At 42.7% G+C, this 18,764-nt stretch overlaps 1 protein-coding gene across 2 annotated transcripts; it reads right to left on the bottom strand.

The window, feature by feature from the left end:
- Nucleotides 1–1,192: 1,192 nt before the first annotated feature.
- On the bottom strand, nucleotides 1,193–7,364 carry CFL2 (cofilin 2). 2 transcript variants are annotated; one of them, XM_081332185.1, is made up of 4 exons: nucleotides 7,245–7,364; nucleotides 4,130–4,437; nucleotides 3,967–4,043; nucleotides 1,193–3,034 (listed from the first exon to the last, which is right to left on the bottom strand). In XM_081332185.1, the coding sequence occupies exons 1-4, from the start codon at nucleotides 7,245–7,247 to the stop codon at nucleotides 2,997–2,999; spliced, it is 426 nt and encodes a 141-aa protein (XP_081188311.1). In that variant the 5' UTR covers nucleotides 7,248–7,364; the 3' UTR covers nucleotides 1,193–2,996. The 2 variants fall into 2 exon arrangements, with proteins under 2 accessions (XP_081188311.1, XP_081188310.1); XM_081332184.1 differs by having other exon boundaries at nucleotides 1,195–3,771.
- Nucleotides 7,365–18,764: the final 11,400 nt, after the last annotated feature.

Below are 18,764 nucleotides of genomic sequence, written 5' to 3'. Positions count from 1 at the left end.
CTGCTGCTGAGGCATTTGTTAAGTGAGTTTTGCCCCATTTTAAGACCTTTCTTGCCATAGTTGTTAAGTGAATCACTGTAGTTGTTAATAACACAGTTGTTAAGTGAGTCTGGCCTCCCCATTGACTTTGCTTGTCAGAAAATCGCAAAAGGTGACCCTGCAACACTCATGTTATTGCTTGATATGAGTCAGTTGCCAAGTGTCTGAATTTTGATCACATGACCATGGGAATGCTACAATAGCCGTAAATCATTTTTTTTCAGTTCCGTTGTAACTTCGAATGGTCACTAAACGAACTGTTGTAAGTCAAGGATTACCTGCACAAGGGAAAGTATTTACTCTGTTATCAACAAGCCAGATCCACTATTTGCTTTTTTCATTTTAGCAAGAAAATTGAATACATTATTGAAATAACATTGGAATTAGGGTAAAATTAATATAAGTATTACTACCAGTAGCCATAGGAGAGCTTACAGTGTAAACATTCGTGATTAATCAATCAGTAAATGAAACAAAAACACTTATTTTAACATATCAGTCAGTGCTCTTTATGTCCTCTTTCCTGGCATTTATTTTTGATATTAAAAAGTTCTCATTTTTTATTCTAATAGGAGAGAAGCCATCTGTTGAGAAAGACAAAAAATATCAGAACAATCCTATCAGCAAAGGAAAAAACTCCTTAAGTTTCATATTAGCTTCATTATGTTTTCATATCTCTTCCTTATCCAGCATTCTTGTTTTTAGCATGTTGTATGTAACTATCCAATTTTAACTGGATCCTTTATAAATGAAATCAAGCCTCTAATTACTTTGATAGGATTACATTACTCAAAACTGGATGGCTTTGATGTGTGTCTAATAACACCGTACTGTTGATTTCAGTGAGCTATACCCCCACATTAATCTTCTCAGAGCTGCATCCTAAAATGGATGGAAGCTTCAGCTAAGGAAAATTAGCAGTTTAAATTAAGATCCATTATGTCAGAAGAACAAACAGCATCTGACATCATCTTAGAGGCATTATTCAAGGTTATTAACAAAGTCATTTTCAGTTTTTCTATCTATTTTTCCACCTTTTGCAATTTTCTATTTCATTTTATATGAATCCACAAGTTGTATTGTTATGTGTTCAATATTTAAGCCAAACCTGCTCATTTTCAAGGTTTTTTTTAAAAAAATGCAGTATCTGCAAAGACTTTCAGTACAGCCATGAAATTTTTATTTAACATTTCTTTATTTGTAAAATAACTGAAGCAAATTCCTAATGCCAACCAGTGATGGGAAGCATGCAAGATGCTCAGATTGTAAAGTTTTCTTCAACCTTTAAGTCACAATGAAGCCTTCATCTTTTTGCATGACAGAAAACAACAGCTGATAAACCCTGGGGAACACGTGCCAGCTGTCTTTCATTTGTTTTGTTGTCCAAGCAGTAGATTGGTAGCAGCATTTCAAAAAGTAAGTTATAGTACTGAAATCAATCTCAGTACTGTTTTTCAGTTGTAAACAAAATTTGAATTATGGAGAGTTTTATACTGGATACACATAAATCATTTCTGGTTTTACATAAATTGATGTGAACTTTTAAGTGAATGCATAGTTTGATTCAAATGTTTATGTTCTCTTTGATATTCAGTTCTGAAGAATCAAGAGATCCATTTAACATAATACGCAAACAGCAGTATATTATTTGTAGAAGATTCCATAAATTAAAAATAGTACTTTAATTGGATATAGGATAAACATCGCCATCTAGATAGTTATATTTTTTTTAAAAAAAATTAACACTCATTTTAAAACATTTGAAATTGCAGGTCAGGTCTGAACAAAAGTAGGGTTTTATACCAGCCAGAATTTTTTAAGTGTACATCATAATATATCCAAGAAATGTTTCATAAAGTTAATTGTTATTAAAGTCTCCTATAAATAATTTAAGATTCTTTTTGCTACAAAACTGTTACAATCAAGCAATAGTACGCATAGCTTGAATGCTACCATGAAGTTCAGACAGTACTCTGAAAGATATACATTTCACTGGCAATAAGCTGGAGACAGCTGAACGCTTGAAATAGTCCGAGTTCCACAGTAACAATCTGTAGAACTGAGCAATATTTGTCAGCCACTTATTTTATTTCTTCCCTCAAAGGCTATTAGAACAATTATAAATCCGATTAAACTTTATTTGTATTCTCTGGCATCTTCTGTTAAGAAATTGCAACCATTTAAAATTTTTGTCCTTTGATGAATACATTCCTTCTGGTGGTATGCACACTTCAACAGCGACTGGCTGCGTAACAAAGTTCCTTTATGCATACCAATAGAACCCTGTCCAGTTTTGCCATTTGTGGAGAACCGATGACAGGATACAAAAGCATGTGTTGGCCATAAATAGCTTTGGCTAACGGAGGACTGCTGGTACAGAGCAGATCAAATTCTCTATATGGAGTGTAGTGTCTGGCTTTTAGCCAAATGCTCCTGATGCAAGACTTAGTAGCAGCAAAAGCATTGGAGACCTATTTGTACAAAACTTAACTGGAAAACAGCTGCCCTATGACTAGACAAAAAGTAGAACATGAAATACTAAACTAACACAAAACTGGGGAAAGTGAAATAACACTTTAGGTTAGCTAATAATTTTTTACTGTAAGTTTCTAAAATAGGATATGTTGTTGGACTGTTTCCTAATAATGAAACGTTAAAGTAACCATAGATTTTGGAGGGAAGGTTGCATATTCAAATCATTGTAAAAACAAAATCACAATGTAATAGCTTAATGATTGAAGTGGAATATATACTAGAGCGATAGGAAGTGATACATAATGGTTAAACATATTTGTGTATGTTTGTATATTTTTACATGAAAACAAAGGGGCATTCTGTAATAAGCTACAGGTTTTATTGCAGTGTGGTGAGTTGATATTTGATTTCAAAACCAGAGTTCCATTTACGGTTCCTTTATACAGAAATTGCTATTATGAATGATGCTTCACAAAATATATTTAGGCTGCAAGGTCTGCATGGTAAACAATTCCTACTCCTGTTCAGTAGCATATATTTCATGAAAAAGAAAAACAAAAAAGGCATAATTACAGTTACTTCATTTAACAGAAAGGTACAAGAGACTGATGACACAATTCCATAAATTAATTGGCATTCTAGGGAGATGGAACAAGAAATCAAACATATTACAAAAAAGTGCTTAAAATGCATAGTGTTATGTGCTGCCATGTCACAAAAAATAGGCTTATAAAGGCATGTGAGGTGTATGAATGCACAAGAGCCTCATGGAATTGCAAGTGCGACTGTAAAGTAAAACTGAATAGAGTCTCATTTGATCATTGGACAAGAGTTTAAAGGCAATCAATTAACATAAGCTTTTTCTTTTTGCTTGGCTAGACTATCCACATCAACTATCACATTCATTGTACACATTTGCAAGAAATGCCTGCAGTTTGGGCTAAAATATATGAAAGGCATTCCATGGATTCTACATAAAACTACCAGGTTTAAAAAATAGTCTAACAAGGGTCATTTGCAGACTGTTAATGATATCTCCTTTAGGTATTTGGGTTCTGGGAAGATGGGGCCAAAAAGGAATTAATATTATTCCAACTGAATGAGCTGCAAAAATGGAAGCTCCAGATGGCACATGCCTGTCCTTTTATAAGGGTTTTCCTTCAAGTGAAACTACCACATTTCCTCCTAGTTTCTCTCCCAATGTTGAACGATCTTTAATATCTTCATAACCATTTACCTGCCATTCATGCTTAATACCTGGAAAAGACAAATGAAAATGCATATATGCTTTGTTCTGTATTTTAGTGGCAATGAATTTTTTTTATAAAGTTGCTGAAAAATAATGTGTAGAAATCTGCCTGCTTCCTTGAGCAGAAATTTAAGTAAGAGATTAATCTGAATGTAATTGCTACTAAATTCAAAATTGTTTTATGACATGTTTTCTACTCATACCTGTAAATTTCTTTTTAATGGCATCTTTAGAACTTGCATAGATCATCTTGCTTTTTAAAGGGGCATTTTCTGGAGCCCTGCAGAGAAGAGAGGAAATTGGTTAATTCAGCTCTAAATCTTGGAAAATCAACTGTGTTTAACAGTAATCCTTTGACTTACACACCAGAATATAAATACCAGATCTTCCTTTTTAGATTCCTTTGTTTCATATGTTGCATCATACAAAGCATATCGGCAATCATTCAGAGGTAATAGCTTCACAAAGGCTATATAAGGGTCCTCTACTGTGACACCAATGTCACCAACTAATATCTGCTTTGCTTCTTCTACAATTATTTGCTTTTTGTCAGGACTTAGACAGAAAAGAACTGCTTTCTTTCTTTTTTTAATCTCTTCCGGTGTTGAAGATTTCCGTACTTTCATATCATTGAAAACCTTGATAACTTCATCATTCACTGTTACCCCAGAAGCCTATAAAACAAATTGAAATAACATTTGTTAATATAAACTGAATTTGAAGACATAGAACAGCCCTACTGAATTCAGTAAAATTTACCTCAAGGGAGATATGTATAGAATCAAGCTGTGAGAATCTTGTAATTTGGTCTGCAGTGAATATATGGAACATTTTGAACACTCTTTGAGGCTCAATATTTGTTAACATTATATGCAGTTATCTAAGATTAATTCCTACCAAATTCAAGGAAATGTTACCATCTAAGGAAATGGGCCTAATATTATACAGGCTTTGCCCCCAATAATTCAATAGCTGAATATTGTAGTTTTGTTCAGGAGGCAGAATAAATGTATCTTATATTTATGTTAAATTATGGTTTTATGTTATGTATTTAAATTTTATTTAATACTATTCTGTATACACTTCACTGAAATCACTACAGGATGAAATAATCAAGGACAGAATGTACAATTTCCCTGAAGCTCATTAAACCTTGCAAGAGCCATGCCTAAAAGAATGTAACTTACACCATCTGACTAAGAGGAGGTGTTCCTTAAAGTCATAGTTATTTAAAGCCATAGATATTTTTTTCTAGCTTTCATTCAATTGTAGTGAATGAAATGAGGATGCAAAATTTTCAGGAAAGATCTATACAATTTTCTCAATTTTTTGTATTTAGTATTAAATATTATTCTGGAATAAGCAGAATCAATCCACAGAGCACAACTTTAATATATAAAGAACACCCCAACATGTGAGAAATAAGTCAACCATATTTGAAGAAAGCTCCTTTTCATGTAAACAAGTTCCTGCAGAGAAAATTAGACTTTAGATTTACTACCTTTTCTTGAGTACAGCAAGGAACACATAGCAGTTCCCTTCTCCAATTTTTCCTAGAGCTTTATCTCTGGGGGGGGGGGAATCTGCAAAATAGAGTCTGCTTCAAAGTAACGTAAGGAGCTTCTGTGGTTGAAGGTAGATCTGAACTTGGATCTTCCAGATTTATTTCATCACTTTAACCCCTATAGCACACTACTAGGGATTCATAAGTACATCTGGCAAAGTAACAGCGTAAGCGCCAGCTGGTATTTATTCATTTTTTGTCTTTAACACACAAAGAAATATATGGTTATATGTTTTAAATTGATGTTTTATTACACAAAAACAATTCAGCTATTTACTCATATAGTCAAAACCCAACCATTGTACTGTAAACAAAATATAATAGTTATCTCAGTGTTCTCTTTTACAGAATGACAACCTTTGCCATTTTCCTTCTCTACTGTTAGAAGAAAATCAAGCCTTTTGTGTACACATATTATCTAGCACCAACAGGAACAGCTGTATAATAATGCCATTCAAATACAACCAGGACCTTCCTGCCGTTCTGTTGGATTTTCAGCCACATACTGGCAGTGGGCAGGCTCTAATGGGCAGTGTTCTCTGGAGTGGATCAAAAGAATAAGGATGACCCCCCCACACACATCCCGTTTGAATAACTCCTTAAGTTTAAGCTATTCATACGTAATGAATGGTATATACTACTGTACTCAGCTTTCCCAATGAGGGGGTGCTTCTGCACCAACATTCTGATTAATTAAAGCTATCTAACAAAGGAAAACAATGGCTTTTCCCATGTTCTTTATCCAGAAGCAATAAGCTAGTGACATAACGGAGAGGGGAAAACCCAGCTATGCATCATTCCATCACACCTGCCTTTCAGTTTAGAAACATCTTTTTTTCAGTCAGGCAAAATGAAGAAGCAGCTGCATCTTATCATATACATAATGTGCCAGTAGACATGGCGTTATAAAATGGAAGTCACGCTAAGTATATTTTCCCATCAAAAAGGGGGGGGGGAGAACGAAAACACAGAAAAAGGCTTGTCTCTCTTTTTTTTGCGAGAGGTCCAAGTCATTTTTGTATAGTCTGCTCTCTATTATATATCCTTCTGTTAGGAGAAGGAATGTTAATCTCTTCTCCCAAATCTACAAAAATCAGGGTGGATGAAGTCAGCCGGCCCTTTTTATTTCCCGCATTACACGCCAATAAAAAGGGAAAGCGAATGAAACCAATCCTTTCCAGGCATTAGGAGGGGCTCGGTCTCATCCTATTCGCCCACTGCGTTTCTTCTGCCCCAGTCCTCGCTCCGTCTAGACCAGCGTTTCCCAACCTTAGGAACTTGAAGATGCGTGGACTTCAACTCCCAGAATTCCCCAGCCAGCATAGCTGGCTGGGGAATTCTGGGAGTTGAAGTCCACGCATCTTCAAGTTCCTAAGGTTGGGAAACGCTGGTCTAGAAGGCAAGGAAAAACCGGCGAGGGAAGAAGCCAGTCCCGTTATTTGGCTCCCGCTCCGTGACTCCAAACGGCCAAATGCCGCTATTGAAGAGAAAACCCTCCCGGCTCTACCAAACGGAAAGGCAAAGCAGCACGAGTCGTGTCGCTCCCTGGTATTTTTTCCGCGTCTATCCGCGAAAGCGTTACGATCGCGGGAGAGCATTTTTTTTTTCCCCAAGACCACGGCGAAGCCTCCTTCGCCAGCGCTGCCTTTCTCCTTCTCTCGGGGACGGCCGAGACGCCTCGTCCACCCGCCTCCCGCGCCCCCCACCCCAGCTTCCCCCGCGACTTGCGCTGGGGGGTGGCGGTGGTGGTGTCGCCGCCACCCCGTCAGCCTAGGCTAAAATTAGATTAAAATGGCTGCCAGGCACCGCCAGGGGCTTCACTTCGCCCCTCTCGCCCTCGGGCGTCTGGTCCCGCCGTTCCGGCTGAGGGCGAGCGGCGAGCGGCCGGCCGCGGCAGGTTGCTCCGCGCGCTCTTACCATGGTGCCCGGGCTGGGTGGCGGCGCGGGGGGGGCGAGAGCGGCGGCCGCTTCTGCCGAGGGAGCGGAGTCGGACTGGCGCTACGGAGCCCACCGCGGAGAAGGCAGGCGGGGAGGAGAGAGGCGATCGGCGGGGGGCTCGAGGGGAGGGGGAGGCGGGTCACATGGGCTTCGCCTTTCCCTCACCACGTGCTCCAGGCCCTGCCCAGCCCTGCGGAGAAGCCAAAACGGGGAGGGGGGGGGAAAGACGAAGGGCTCCCCTCCTTTTTTGACGCCAGAACTTCGCCAGAAGGGCGCTTCGGCCTGAGAGGGAGAGCGGAGCCGGCCTCCGGCTTCCTCAGTAGGAGGAACCCCTGCTGCCCTGCGTTACATCCCCGAGGGCATCCTCTCCTCCTTCGCCCTCTCTTGGCCGACCCCATCCCTCCGCCGTCCAGCGGGCCAGCACCGGAGCGCGGCGGCGGCGGCAGCTTTGCCTTGCAGCCCCCTCTGCGGCTTGTTCAGCCGCCTTTGGGCTTTTCGATTACGTGGGGTGCGGCAGGTGAGACGGGTCCTGCCGCACTTTTGGCCCACCCCGCGCATAGCGGGCACCGCCGCTCGCAGCCGCCCCGTCCTGTGGCGGGCTTGTCTCTCTTTGTGTCGCTGCAAGGGCTCTCTGCTCTTCGAGCCTCCGCGCTGGGTCCGGGAAGAGATGACTGAGAGGCGGCTGCGGAGCAGTTGCCCCCGACGCCGCTTCCTGGCCGAGCTTCTCTGAGCGCACCTGCTGAGGTTGTAGCGCCTTGTTATGCCAAGGAAGCGGGCACGAATGAATCCAGGACGAATCTGCCGCAGCCGAGGCGCCACCGCTGCCTGATACCAAAAGGAGTGGGAAGGGTGGGAACTGGAGAAAGAGCTGAATGGGGAAGAGTCGTTCGTGTTTCACGGGCAGCAGTGTAGTGTTTGTGCCTGAGTGTATAGTAAATCCTCTGTTTTCAATGGGAAAGAGTCGACCCAAGGCCAATTTAAAAGGTTTTTACAACGACAACGCCTAGCTCAGGAGTGGGGTGCCTGGCCCAACTAACGAAGAATAGATACCAAAACTCAGAGACAAAATGGAAGAAGGCTGCAAGGTGTCCTGAATCATATAGTGTACTTGTGTGAGAGAGATTCATTGGGTGAGCAATGCTCCTGGGCGTGCTTTCCCATGGTTAATTTTACCATAGTTTATTTAATTAAATTTCATACCACATGCTGACTTCTAAACTAATCAGCTGCTGAGCTCACAACATATGTTTAGACAGTTAGTGGTTCACTGTCTTGCAGCCACCATCCGAAGCTCATAGGGGTCTTGAGACTTATGCTGTAGAAGCAGTTGGATGACAAGGCTGATGAAAGGGGAAGGCGCTCAAGGCTCTGAGAAGAATAATTTTCACAGCAAGGTTAAGTGGACTTGCATGTGAGTGACAAAGCCTAGTTCCTTCTCCACAAACAAGGACAATTGAGTAATAAATACATTCTTGATGAAAAAGACAGTCAAAACTCCCTCTGTGTCAGTGTAAGAAGATAATAAAGCATCTGTTCTAACGTTTTGAGAATTGTCATATCATGTGCTTGGCCACCAAAAGTGTGAATGTTATTTTCAGTACTGTTGTTTTTAGGCATTTGATGCTGAAAAATAATTTCAACGTTTTTAAATGGAAAATGAATATCCTATTGTAAATTATAGATAAATGAAGAGAATTATCAAGAGAGGTGTTAGAATACTATTGTTTTAGCAAAAGTAACTTGAAAAAGCTAGTTTTACAGTTTCACATTGGTTACAACCAGATTTACATTAATAGTTTCAAGAATGACTCCTAATATATTTAATGTTGAAGTCAGCTCAAGAACTTTTAAGATTGCTCCAGATTGACCAAACAGATGTTAAAAAGATAGGATACAATAATGTTATATACATATTCATCATTAATTTAAATGATATATCATTTTACAGTGGAATTTAGTCCTAGGATAGAAAGACTTTGTTTTTAAATATGGAAAGGTAGGTGACACTGAGATTTGTGTGAAAAGTAGGAGTTATTGAAGTTGTATATTGAATAACATGAAGCAGGTGATTGCCTTTTAATAAAATATACATTCTGCTATTCCAAAGGTGCTTTTTCCAAAAGACAACTGGACTATCTTGGGTTTATCTTTGAAAACATTTTGCTTCTCATCTAAGAAACTTTGATTCTTCAGTCCAGTTGCCTTTTGGAAAAAGCACCTTTGGGACAACCATGACCTGGATGATTGAGAATCTCCATAGATATATATTTTGTTAATATTTCCACAAGAGATTACTTTTATTCACACAGTATTACATATAAGCTAGAGTTATAATAGTTTGGGAATTCTAATGCAGAGCCCTGAAAATAGACCAATCCAGTTCTTCATGTCTAAAAGAGGTCCAGAATCAATAGCTGGCTGGTCAATGCCAAGATTCAAAACTAATTTCAGGGGGAAAAATACTTAATTAGATAAACGTTCATATCTTACACCATTTATACCATATGAGGAATATTTGAGCGAGAAATTTCCTTTTAAATTAAACAGCTTAAATATCCATATTTTTTCATTTTTTCAACTTCTTAAATAATGAAACAAAAAAATATATCACAAGAAATAAGATACTGATTTTATAGTGAGGAAACAGGAAAAAAAAACTAGGCTTATTATAGTGATTTAAATAAATTGAGGAGCCATCTCTCCCTGATGGGACAAGCCTACCGCTCTTCTGCCAGTGGAAGAGGCCTGCTATGGATCCAGTCTGCTAAGAAATTGAAGCAGGAGAGGACAAGGAGAAGAGCCTTTTCTACTGTGGCCCCATCCCTGTGGAACATTCTGCCACTAGAGGTAAGAACTGCCCCTTCCCTTTTCGCCTTCAGAAGGAGATCAGAGCCTGACTTTACCAGCTGGCCTGGGACCCTGGGGGTCTCAGTGCTGGAGGTGGCTGTCAGGATAAGACCTCATCCCTGTTCCATCCAGCACTTAGCTCTCCTAGTTCAGTTTTAGTACAGTATATTTCTTAATAATGTTTTAATTTTGTGTTGTTTTAAACTTCTAACAATTTTTTTACTTGTTTTATAACGTAAAAGCTGCTCAGAGTCACCTTGTAGGAGAGATGGGTGGCATAAAAAATTAACAAATAAATAAAATAGGGTATAAGGAAAAAAGCTAACAGATTTATACCCTAAAAATAATTCCGTTATTAAGCTTATAATTAAATTAGTTATAATTAAATCTAGACCATATAACAGCATATTGTAACATCTTAATTTTCAGAACATATTTTTTAAAAGTAAATAGTGTTAAATGTCCAGATATTTTAAAAAATTGTAAGAAGGAAAAGAGAACAATTACACAGAAAACCAGGAGTTATTTTAATTTAATTAACATGGTTCCTGCTTGATCTTAGCTCTTAGAACAGAGTATGCAACTCTTGGGCTGCAGTGACCCTGAAAGCTAAAAGGGAAAAAGCCACTTTGGACCCTATGAGCTGATTTCTCTTATTTTGAGATAGGCTTATGAGTTGATAATAGGAGTCTGCAATCCTAAATGAGCTAAAATGGGCCAAAGGTTTTCACCCTATTTATTTCTGTGACTTCGTGGCTGCATTAGCTATTCCTTCTGTAACCCTGACAGGCTCAGCATTGTTTTTTCCAAGTATGATTCCCCACCTGAAAAAGGAAGACTTCTTAGAAGATTATATATATACTAAGTTATAAACAGAAAGGTCTAAAAGCACACATTTGGATATTATAGGTAGTCCTCAATTACTGTCACAATTGAGACTGGTATGTGTCACTAAGGTAGGAGGTCATTAAATGAGTTGTGCCTGATTTTACGACTTTGCCATGGTTGTTTACTGTGGTTAAATGGATCTTGAAGTCATTAAGTTACTCTGGCTTCCCCTTTGACTTTACTTGTTGGAAGCTGTCTGGGATGATTGAAATGGCAATCAAGTGACCCTAGAATGTTGCACCATCATAAAAACATGCTGGCTGTCAAGTGTCCAAATTTTGATCATGTGACCATGAGGGGGTGCTACAACAGTCATAAGTGTGAGGACCGGCCATGAATTATTTTTCTCATTGTCATTAACTTTGGATGCTCGCTAACAAACAGCTGTAATTCAAGGACTATCTAGCTAGTAGAAATTCCATTGACTACTGTTTTACAAATTTTGAGTCATTTAACTGTGAACTCATGTGTTTGACAATTTTATCATCTTTTGTGGTGGTGGCAACTAAATTTAGTTTTATAAGAAAGTAGACTGCGGAGTTGTTTGGCAGGCCACGTACAGGTTATGAGCTGTGTCCAGGACCAGATCAACAACAGAACCCTGCAAGTCTCATTATACCACATCTTTACTTGCTCTCTATATACTGTAGGTAATCCTTGATTTACAATGGCAATTGGACCAGAATTTTCACTGCCAACCAATACAGTGCTAAAACATGATCTCATTGTTTTGTGATGGCAATCCCTGCAGTCCTGAGTGCCATCATTAACCAAATCCCATGATCATTAGTTGAGGCAATCTCCTGTCAACTTCCCACAACCAAGACGGTGAGGAAGCCAGCAAGAAGTAGACCAGCAGCAGATAAGTACTGCAGGGAAGGGGAGAAGAGGGCAGGGCGAGAGGGGCTGTGTGAGGGTGGATAACTGTATAAGTGACATGGCATCTTAAATATTGATGTAATATTTGATTCAACCTCTCTGATTCCCCACTGGATGCCAGATACAGAGAAGTTGACAAATGAATTTGGAAGTTTAATAATTGAAAAGTGACCTTCCAAAACGTGGTAAATAACAATACATAATAGTGTTCCAGGGTTGCAAAAGTGCCTAGAGGTTGCTGCAAGGCAGCTGGCTTTCCAGGAACAGATTTTGCCTGGCAGTGTACATAACAAAATGAAACATAATCTTTGACATTTGCCCTTGCTCTTGGCCCCCATAAGTCCACAAGAACCCTCAGTTTAAAACAGAATTTTAAACACGCTCCCTTGCCCAGCTGTCATACTGTCGTGACAGTTATATTTCTTCCCTTAAACGTAAGGGAGCATGTAAGGACCATTGTGCAATAGCTGCCTTTCCTAAACCATGAAAGGTAAAGAATTGTCTTGTGGATCTCCTGGAGGGTATCTGAGCCCTGATATAAACCTGCTTCCCTGCTCTGTTTCTCTGGAGGTCCAACCTCTGGGGAGACTAGAAATTGCTTGGTTTGATTATGGCATTTGGGGAAAAGATTGCTTCACTTAATGACATCCATCTCTCCTGTTCCTGATGTGGTCATTAATCAACCACATGGGTCATTAAACAGAACATGGGGTGCCTGGGAGGCCTAGTGCAGGGCCAGGCTCATCTGCCTCAAGCCTCTTAATGTCTCCCTCCGACCCTCAGGGTCTCTGCAGGCCTTGGACCTACTTGGACCCAGATCTACCCCTGTCTCACCCTCCTCCCCAGCCCCATCACACCCTTACCATCTGCTGTATCTCTCCGGAGCTCACATTGAGAAAGGAGAGCAGGCTGCTCCATTCTTCAGCATTGCTAGCCCCATGGCTCTGTCCTGGAAGCAGGAACCATTTTAGGACTATCTGGATTTATTTGTGGTACCTAATTAGCGGTAGAGCCACATGGCAGAGGGGTGGGGTGGCCTGCTCTTCTTGCCCAGTGAGAGCTGCAGAGCTCTACAGACGGTAAGAAGGGGTAGATAGGTAGGTGGTCAGTTGTAAGGGCAAATCTGCCTGAGGTTTGTGCATGTGACCATGAAGCTGCTGCAGTAGCCACAAATTTGAAACCGGATCATATGTAGCTTTTGAGGGATAGGGGGGGTGTCTGTCATAACTTCAAGAATTACCTGTACATGGTGTAATTAAAGCACTGTAATGTATTAGCATTATATGCTGTAAGTACTTCCTTATGTTGCACTCTTTTGCCATTGACTAAATACACATATATGTTTTGTAATGGTTGCTGGGCTGGCCCAGACTGGCTGTCTCCAGCTGGTTAAGTAGGTTGCTAGGTGAGAAACTACTGCTTTGAATCTATTGGTCGCCGCCTACCGGCCAACCGTATAAATAGCTGTGCAGCAGCTCCCTGTTGCTTCTGTTATGTTCTAACCTTCAATAAAGCCTGTTGCTGTTTAGACCCTCTGTCTCGCTCAATGCCTGCAAGAACCGGCTACACAACACTGGAGATGAAGGTGGGATGTGCTACTTTATCATAAGAGCCTGAAGTCACAAGGGGGGGAGACCAGCACAGAGCCTGGTAGGGAACAGCATTCCCCCCCCCTCGTTCTGCCTAGCAAGCCACACTGGAGATCACCCTGCCCTGAGGATCCATCCCAGGACCTACACAGAAGCCAGCAGCACGCAACAACGTGAGACACAAGCTGCGAAGACTTCTATGGCAAAGGTCAGAAAGCTTGAAGAGTTCGGCGTGACGCACCCGGAGAGATGGTCGTCCTACATTTCCCACGTAGAGAACTACCTGCGTGCAAATCAAGTCAGTGAAGACAGGCTGAAGGCTGCGACCCTCCTCTGCGTGTGCGGTCCAGTCACCTTCGATATCGCTGAGAACTTGGTCGCCCCAGCGCTTCTAGAAACCGTCACATATGCTGACCTCAAGAAAAAACTGTGTGACCATTTTGAACCTAAGCTATTGGTGATAGCGTGGAGGCACGCCTTTGAACAACAGGAAGAACAACCCGGCGAGTTGGCAACAGAATTCATTGCAGCGCTTCGTCAAGCATCACAACTCTGCAATTTCTCCAACCTAGAGTGACTAAGAGACTACTTAGTCTGTAGACTCAGGAACAGACAGCTCCAACAAAAACTCTTCGCTAAGGAGACTCGCTACAAGAGGCCTTAAAGGAGGTCATGGTGGACGAAACCGCCGGAGGGGCCATGAAGGCATTGTGGCCCTCCAAAAGCACGCCATCTACAGAAACCATCCACCATGAGGACGCCAAATGGTTGGAAGACACCGACCACGAAGTCGACAAGATTTAGCGGCACCACAAAAGGGGGATGAGGCCATCTGACAAGGCAGTTCTGTTCCCGAGGTGCTTGGGCTGCAGAGGCTGCCATCAATGCACGGATTGCCGTTTCAGAACAGTCACGTGCTGGGTGTGTGGGAAACCAGGCCACATTGCTACCATCTGTCGAGGTCGCCAGAGGAACCGCCAGCCGGATGAGCCATTCAGGAGAGCTACAGGGGCCCTGGGGCAACACCGAGTAGAGTTCTGCTCCAGCCGCTGGAGCATTTTCCGCATGGCTGCCCACCGACCTCTTAAACAGTTGTGACTGCAGGTCAAACTTCAAGGAGTTCCATGTAAAATGGAACTGGACATAGGCTCCGCTGTGTCCATCATCTCCATCGGAACTTTTCGGCACGTTTGCAGCCGTAGCAACAAATAGGTCAAGCTACGACTATCTAATATTCTACTTACTGATTTCCAGAATTTCAGAGAGGTGGTCAAGGGCGAGGCCACACTTGCGGTGAAGTTCAAGCGGTTTTCAGGCCCATTAGATGTTATTGTGGTAGATGGCCAGCGTATGAGCCTCATAGGGCTCGATTGGTTTGATGCATTGGGCATCCAAGTAACCGGCATTCACCAGACTCAAACGACAGATTTGTCTTCCGTCTGCAAGGAATTTGCAGATGTGTTCAGCCTAAGTTTGGGAGAGTACAAGGGCCCTCCGATAGCTTTTAAACTTGATCCCCAGGTCGTGCCAATTCAGGTTAAGCCCTGCCATGTGCCGTTTGCGTTAAAGCATAAAATTGATGCAGAGCTGCACAAGCTTGTCAGTCAGGGGGGTTTTGCATCCTGTAGACAGTGGGGAGTGGGAGACCCCCATTGTAACGCCACTCAAGGCCAATGGAGAGGTACAAATATGTGCTGACTACAAGTGTACCATTAACTGGGCACTACAACAGCACGTGTACCCTGTCCCAGTTGTCAGCCATATTCTGGCATTGCAAAGCCACGTGTTCGCTAATTAGATTTAGTGCAGGCCTATCAACAGCTGCCGGTGCACGAGGCCATGGCAGCCGCCCAAACGATTGTTACACACAGGGGGGCCTTCAAGGTCAAGAGCCTTCAATTCGGGGTGAGTGTAGCCCCAGGGGATCATGGAGCGGACGCTCAAGGGGATTTGGGGGGTCTGCCCCTACTTCAATGATGTAATTATCGCCGGGGAGTCTGCAGAAGTTCTGGCTGAGTGGCTTAGAGCCATCCTTCAGTGGTTCCGCGCCACGGGACTTAGACTAAAGAAAGACAAATGCAAGATTGGGGTTCCGTCCACAGAATTCCTTGGGTTTTGAATCGCTGCCATGGGCATCCATCCTGCAGAGTCAAAGCTGAAAGTGATTCAGCTAGTGCCAAGCCCTAGGTCCAAGGGAGAGCTTCAAGCCTTCTTGGGCCTTGTAAACCTTTACCATTCATTCCTCCCTAACAAGGCTACAGACAAAAATACTCAATGGCAGTGGACCGAGCTCCACAAAAGAATTTTCCAGGCAGTCAAGGTGCTGTTGTTCTTGAACTTGGTGCTCACGCACTAACAAAAAGCTGCCAGTTTGCATTGTGTGTGATGCATCCCATACGGGGTTGGAGCTGTGCTGAGTCACTTGTCGTTGGATGGGAGACAGTCACCCATCGCATATTACTTGAGGACCTTGTCCTCAGCGGAGCGCAATTATGCGCAAATTGACAAAGCCTTGGCCATGGCCGGGGTTAAGAAGTTCCATGACTATTTGTATGGGAGGCAGTTCACAGTCTTTACTGACAAGCCCTTGCTTAGCTTGTTCACAATGAACAAGCAGACACCTCAAATTCTGTTGCCACAAATGTTAAGGTGGTCTATATTCCTTTCAGCCTATAACTACAGGCTGGTTCACAAACCCGGCAAAGAAATGGGCCACGCAGACGGCCTTAGCAGATTGCCCTTGCTACACGTGGAGCCAGATCCAGCTGCACACATTTTAGCCATACAGGACTTGCCGGAGTTTCCCCTACATGCGGGAGACGTTGCTGCAGAAATGGCAGCCGACAAAATTTTAAGTCGCATGTTGGCTTGGATTCATACAGGATGGCTTGAAAATAGCGCCCCCCCGAGTTCCAGTTTTTTCATTCAGAAAAAACAAGCTTTCAGCGCATAAGGGGTGCATCCTTTGGGACAGTAGGGTCATAGTCCCCAGTTCACTCAGGCCCAGGGTTCTCCAGTGTCTGCATGAAGGCTATCTGGGCATCGTTCGGATGAAGGCACTGGTAAGGAGCTACCTCTGGTGGTCAGGGCTAGATAAAACAAGGCCAAAGTACACGGGTGTTACACATGTCATCAGTCCAGACCAGAGATGCCACAGGCCCCTGTCCACTGATGGGAGGAAATGGACACACTGTGGTCAAGAATCCACGTAGATTTTGCCGGGCCCTTTTAGGGATAGTTGTTTTTAATAGTGGTCAATAGCCACTCTAAATGGTTGGAGGAGGTTCCAATCCCCAAGATGACTACTGCAAGGACCATCCAGGTGTTGCGGTCACTGTTTGCAATGCATGGGCTTCCAGACGTCGTAGTCTCTGACAACGGAGCCCAATTTAGCAAGTCAGAATTCCAGGCCTTTCTCAGGGCCAACCTCATAAGGCACACCACATCGGCTCCCTTTCACCCATCATTGAATGGGCAGGCAGAACAATGGTTCGCACAACCAAAGATTCCCTCAAATGCATTACTACAGGGGACTGGCACCACAGGCTGGCCGATTTCTTGCTGTGCCAGCATACACCTTGCATGGCTACAGGCAAGAGCCCTGCAGAACTGCACTGGGGCAAGAGGCTAATAACCAAACTGGACAGACTGCACCCCAATAGAGTAGCCTCCGACACGGCGCGTCTGAAGGCACCAAGGAACTTACAAGTGGAGGACCAGGTTTGGACTCGGAATTACAGGCAAGGGCAGTTGTGGGTGGCAGTGAAGGTTGTTAAGGTGTCAGGACCACTCTCCTACGAGGTGGTCCTGGAAGATAGGCGAGTCATTCGCCGACATATTGATCAGTTGCACCAGCGACTAACAGAGCAGTCGCTGGCCCAGGATGTCCAAGAGGGACAGACATTGAGTCCACAAGCCAGTATCCCAGCAGAGCAGTTTGCACGCTCTGAGAGGTCCCTTGCACAGGAGAACAGGGCCTGGGCCATAAAAGCGCTTCCCCCAGAAACACAGACTGTACCACAGGAGCTGGACAGTCATCCAACGAGTAGCAGCCCTGCCAATTTCGCGGCACTTCCGGACTTTGGGTTGGGCCGACCAGGATAGGCCAGCCAAAGGGACTCAAGTCGTTTTGAATCCACCGAACCGCAGAGCTCAGGTCTACCCAGTGTGGCAGGTGAGCCGGTAGGCCGGGAGTTTCCGGCAACACCCCGACGCTCCAAACGCACGCGAAGACTCCCCAAGTACCTACAAGATTTTGTAACCAAATGAATGTGTGTACTATCCAGGGGGAAGGGGTGTAATGTATTAGCATTATATGCTGTAAGTACTTGCTTATGTTGCACTCTTTTGCCATTGACTAAATACATGTATATGTTTTGTAACGGTTGCTGGGCTGGCCCAGACTGGCTGTCTCCAGCCAGTTAAGTAGGTTGCTAGGCGGGAAACTACTGCTTTGAATCTATTGGCCGCCGCCTACTGGCCAACCATATAAATATTTGCACAGCAGCTCCCTGTTGCTTCTGTTATGTTCTAACCTTCAATAAAGTCTGTTGCTGTTTGGACCCTCCGTCTCGCTCAATGCCTGCAAGAACCGGCTACACAACAAGCACTATTTGTGATTCATAAAAAAAAAGGTATGGAAAGCATAGTAATGGCCAAGACAGGAAAAATCAATTTATGTTTCAGTAACAAAAAAGGAAAATGCTAAAAATACTCAAACTACATAATGTTGCTATTATCCTACAGTTTTTGTGATTCAGACTTCAACAATCCATAGAATGAAACTACTAAATGCACAAAATAATAAAAACAACACAGAAAGCCACATTTCTAAAAACAAGGATTTAGTGGACCACCAGTTACTTAGTGAAGACATTTTATGATTACCAGGAATTAATTGTAGATGAAGTAAAACCAGAATCCTGTCTCAAAGCAGTAAGAATGAAGTATAGATGTTTAAATTACATAATACAAAACCAAGATTTGCTGGAGAAGATTCTAATGACTTAGGGCAATCATAAAAAATGCTGACAGAAGGCAAGATGGTCAGATACTAAGGGTGATAACACAAGCACCAAGCTTCAAGGATACAATGAAGGGAGGATGGGTTGGATTGTGTGCCATCAAGTTTTTACTTATAATCCTGACAAAATGATGTCCATTATGAAGAATCAGAAATGAGTGAACAAGAAATAGTGCAAAAAGTTTATGTTGTCCATCATTGAAATTCCTTGCAAATTTTGCCTTCCTGTAAGTTAAACAAATGTGAAAATGATACACGATGCTGAGACAAAAG

The sequence above is a fragment of the Vipera berus genome (assembly GCF_964194415.1).
Source record: "Vipera berus genome assembly, chromosome: 1".
Classification (NCBI taxonomy): domain Eukaryota; kingdom Metazoa; phylum Chordata; class Lepidosauria; order Squamata; family Viperidae; genus Vipera; species Vipera berus.
The sequence above is the reverse complement of the archived record's forward strand: the minus strand, read 5'-3'. Positions and strand labels throughout refer to the sequence as shown.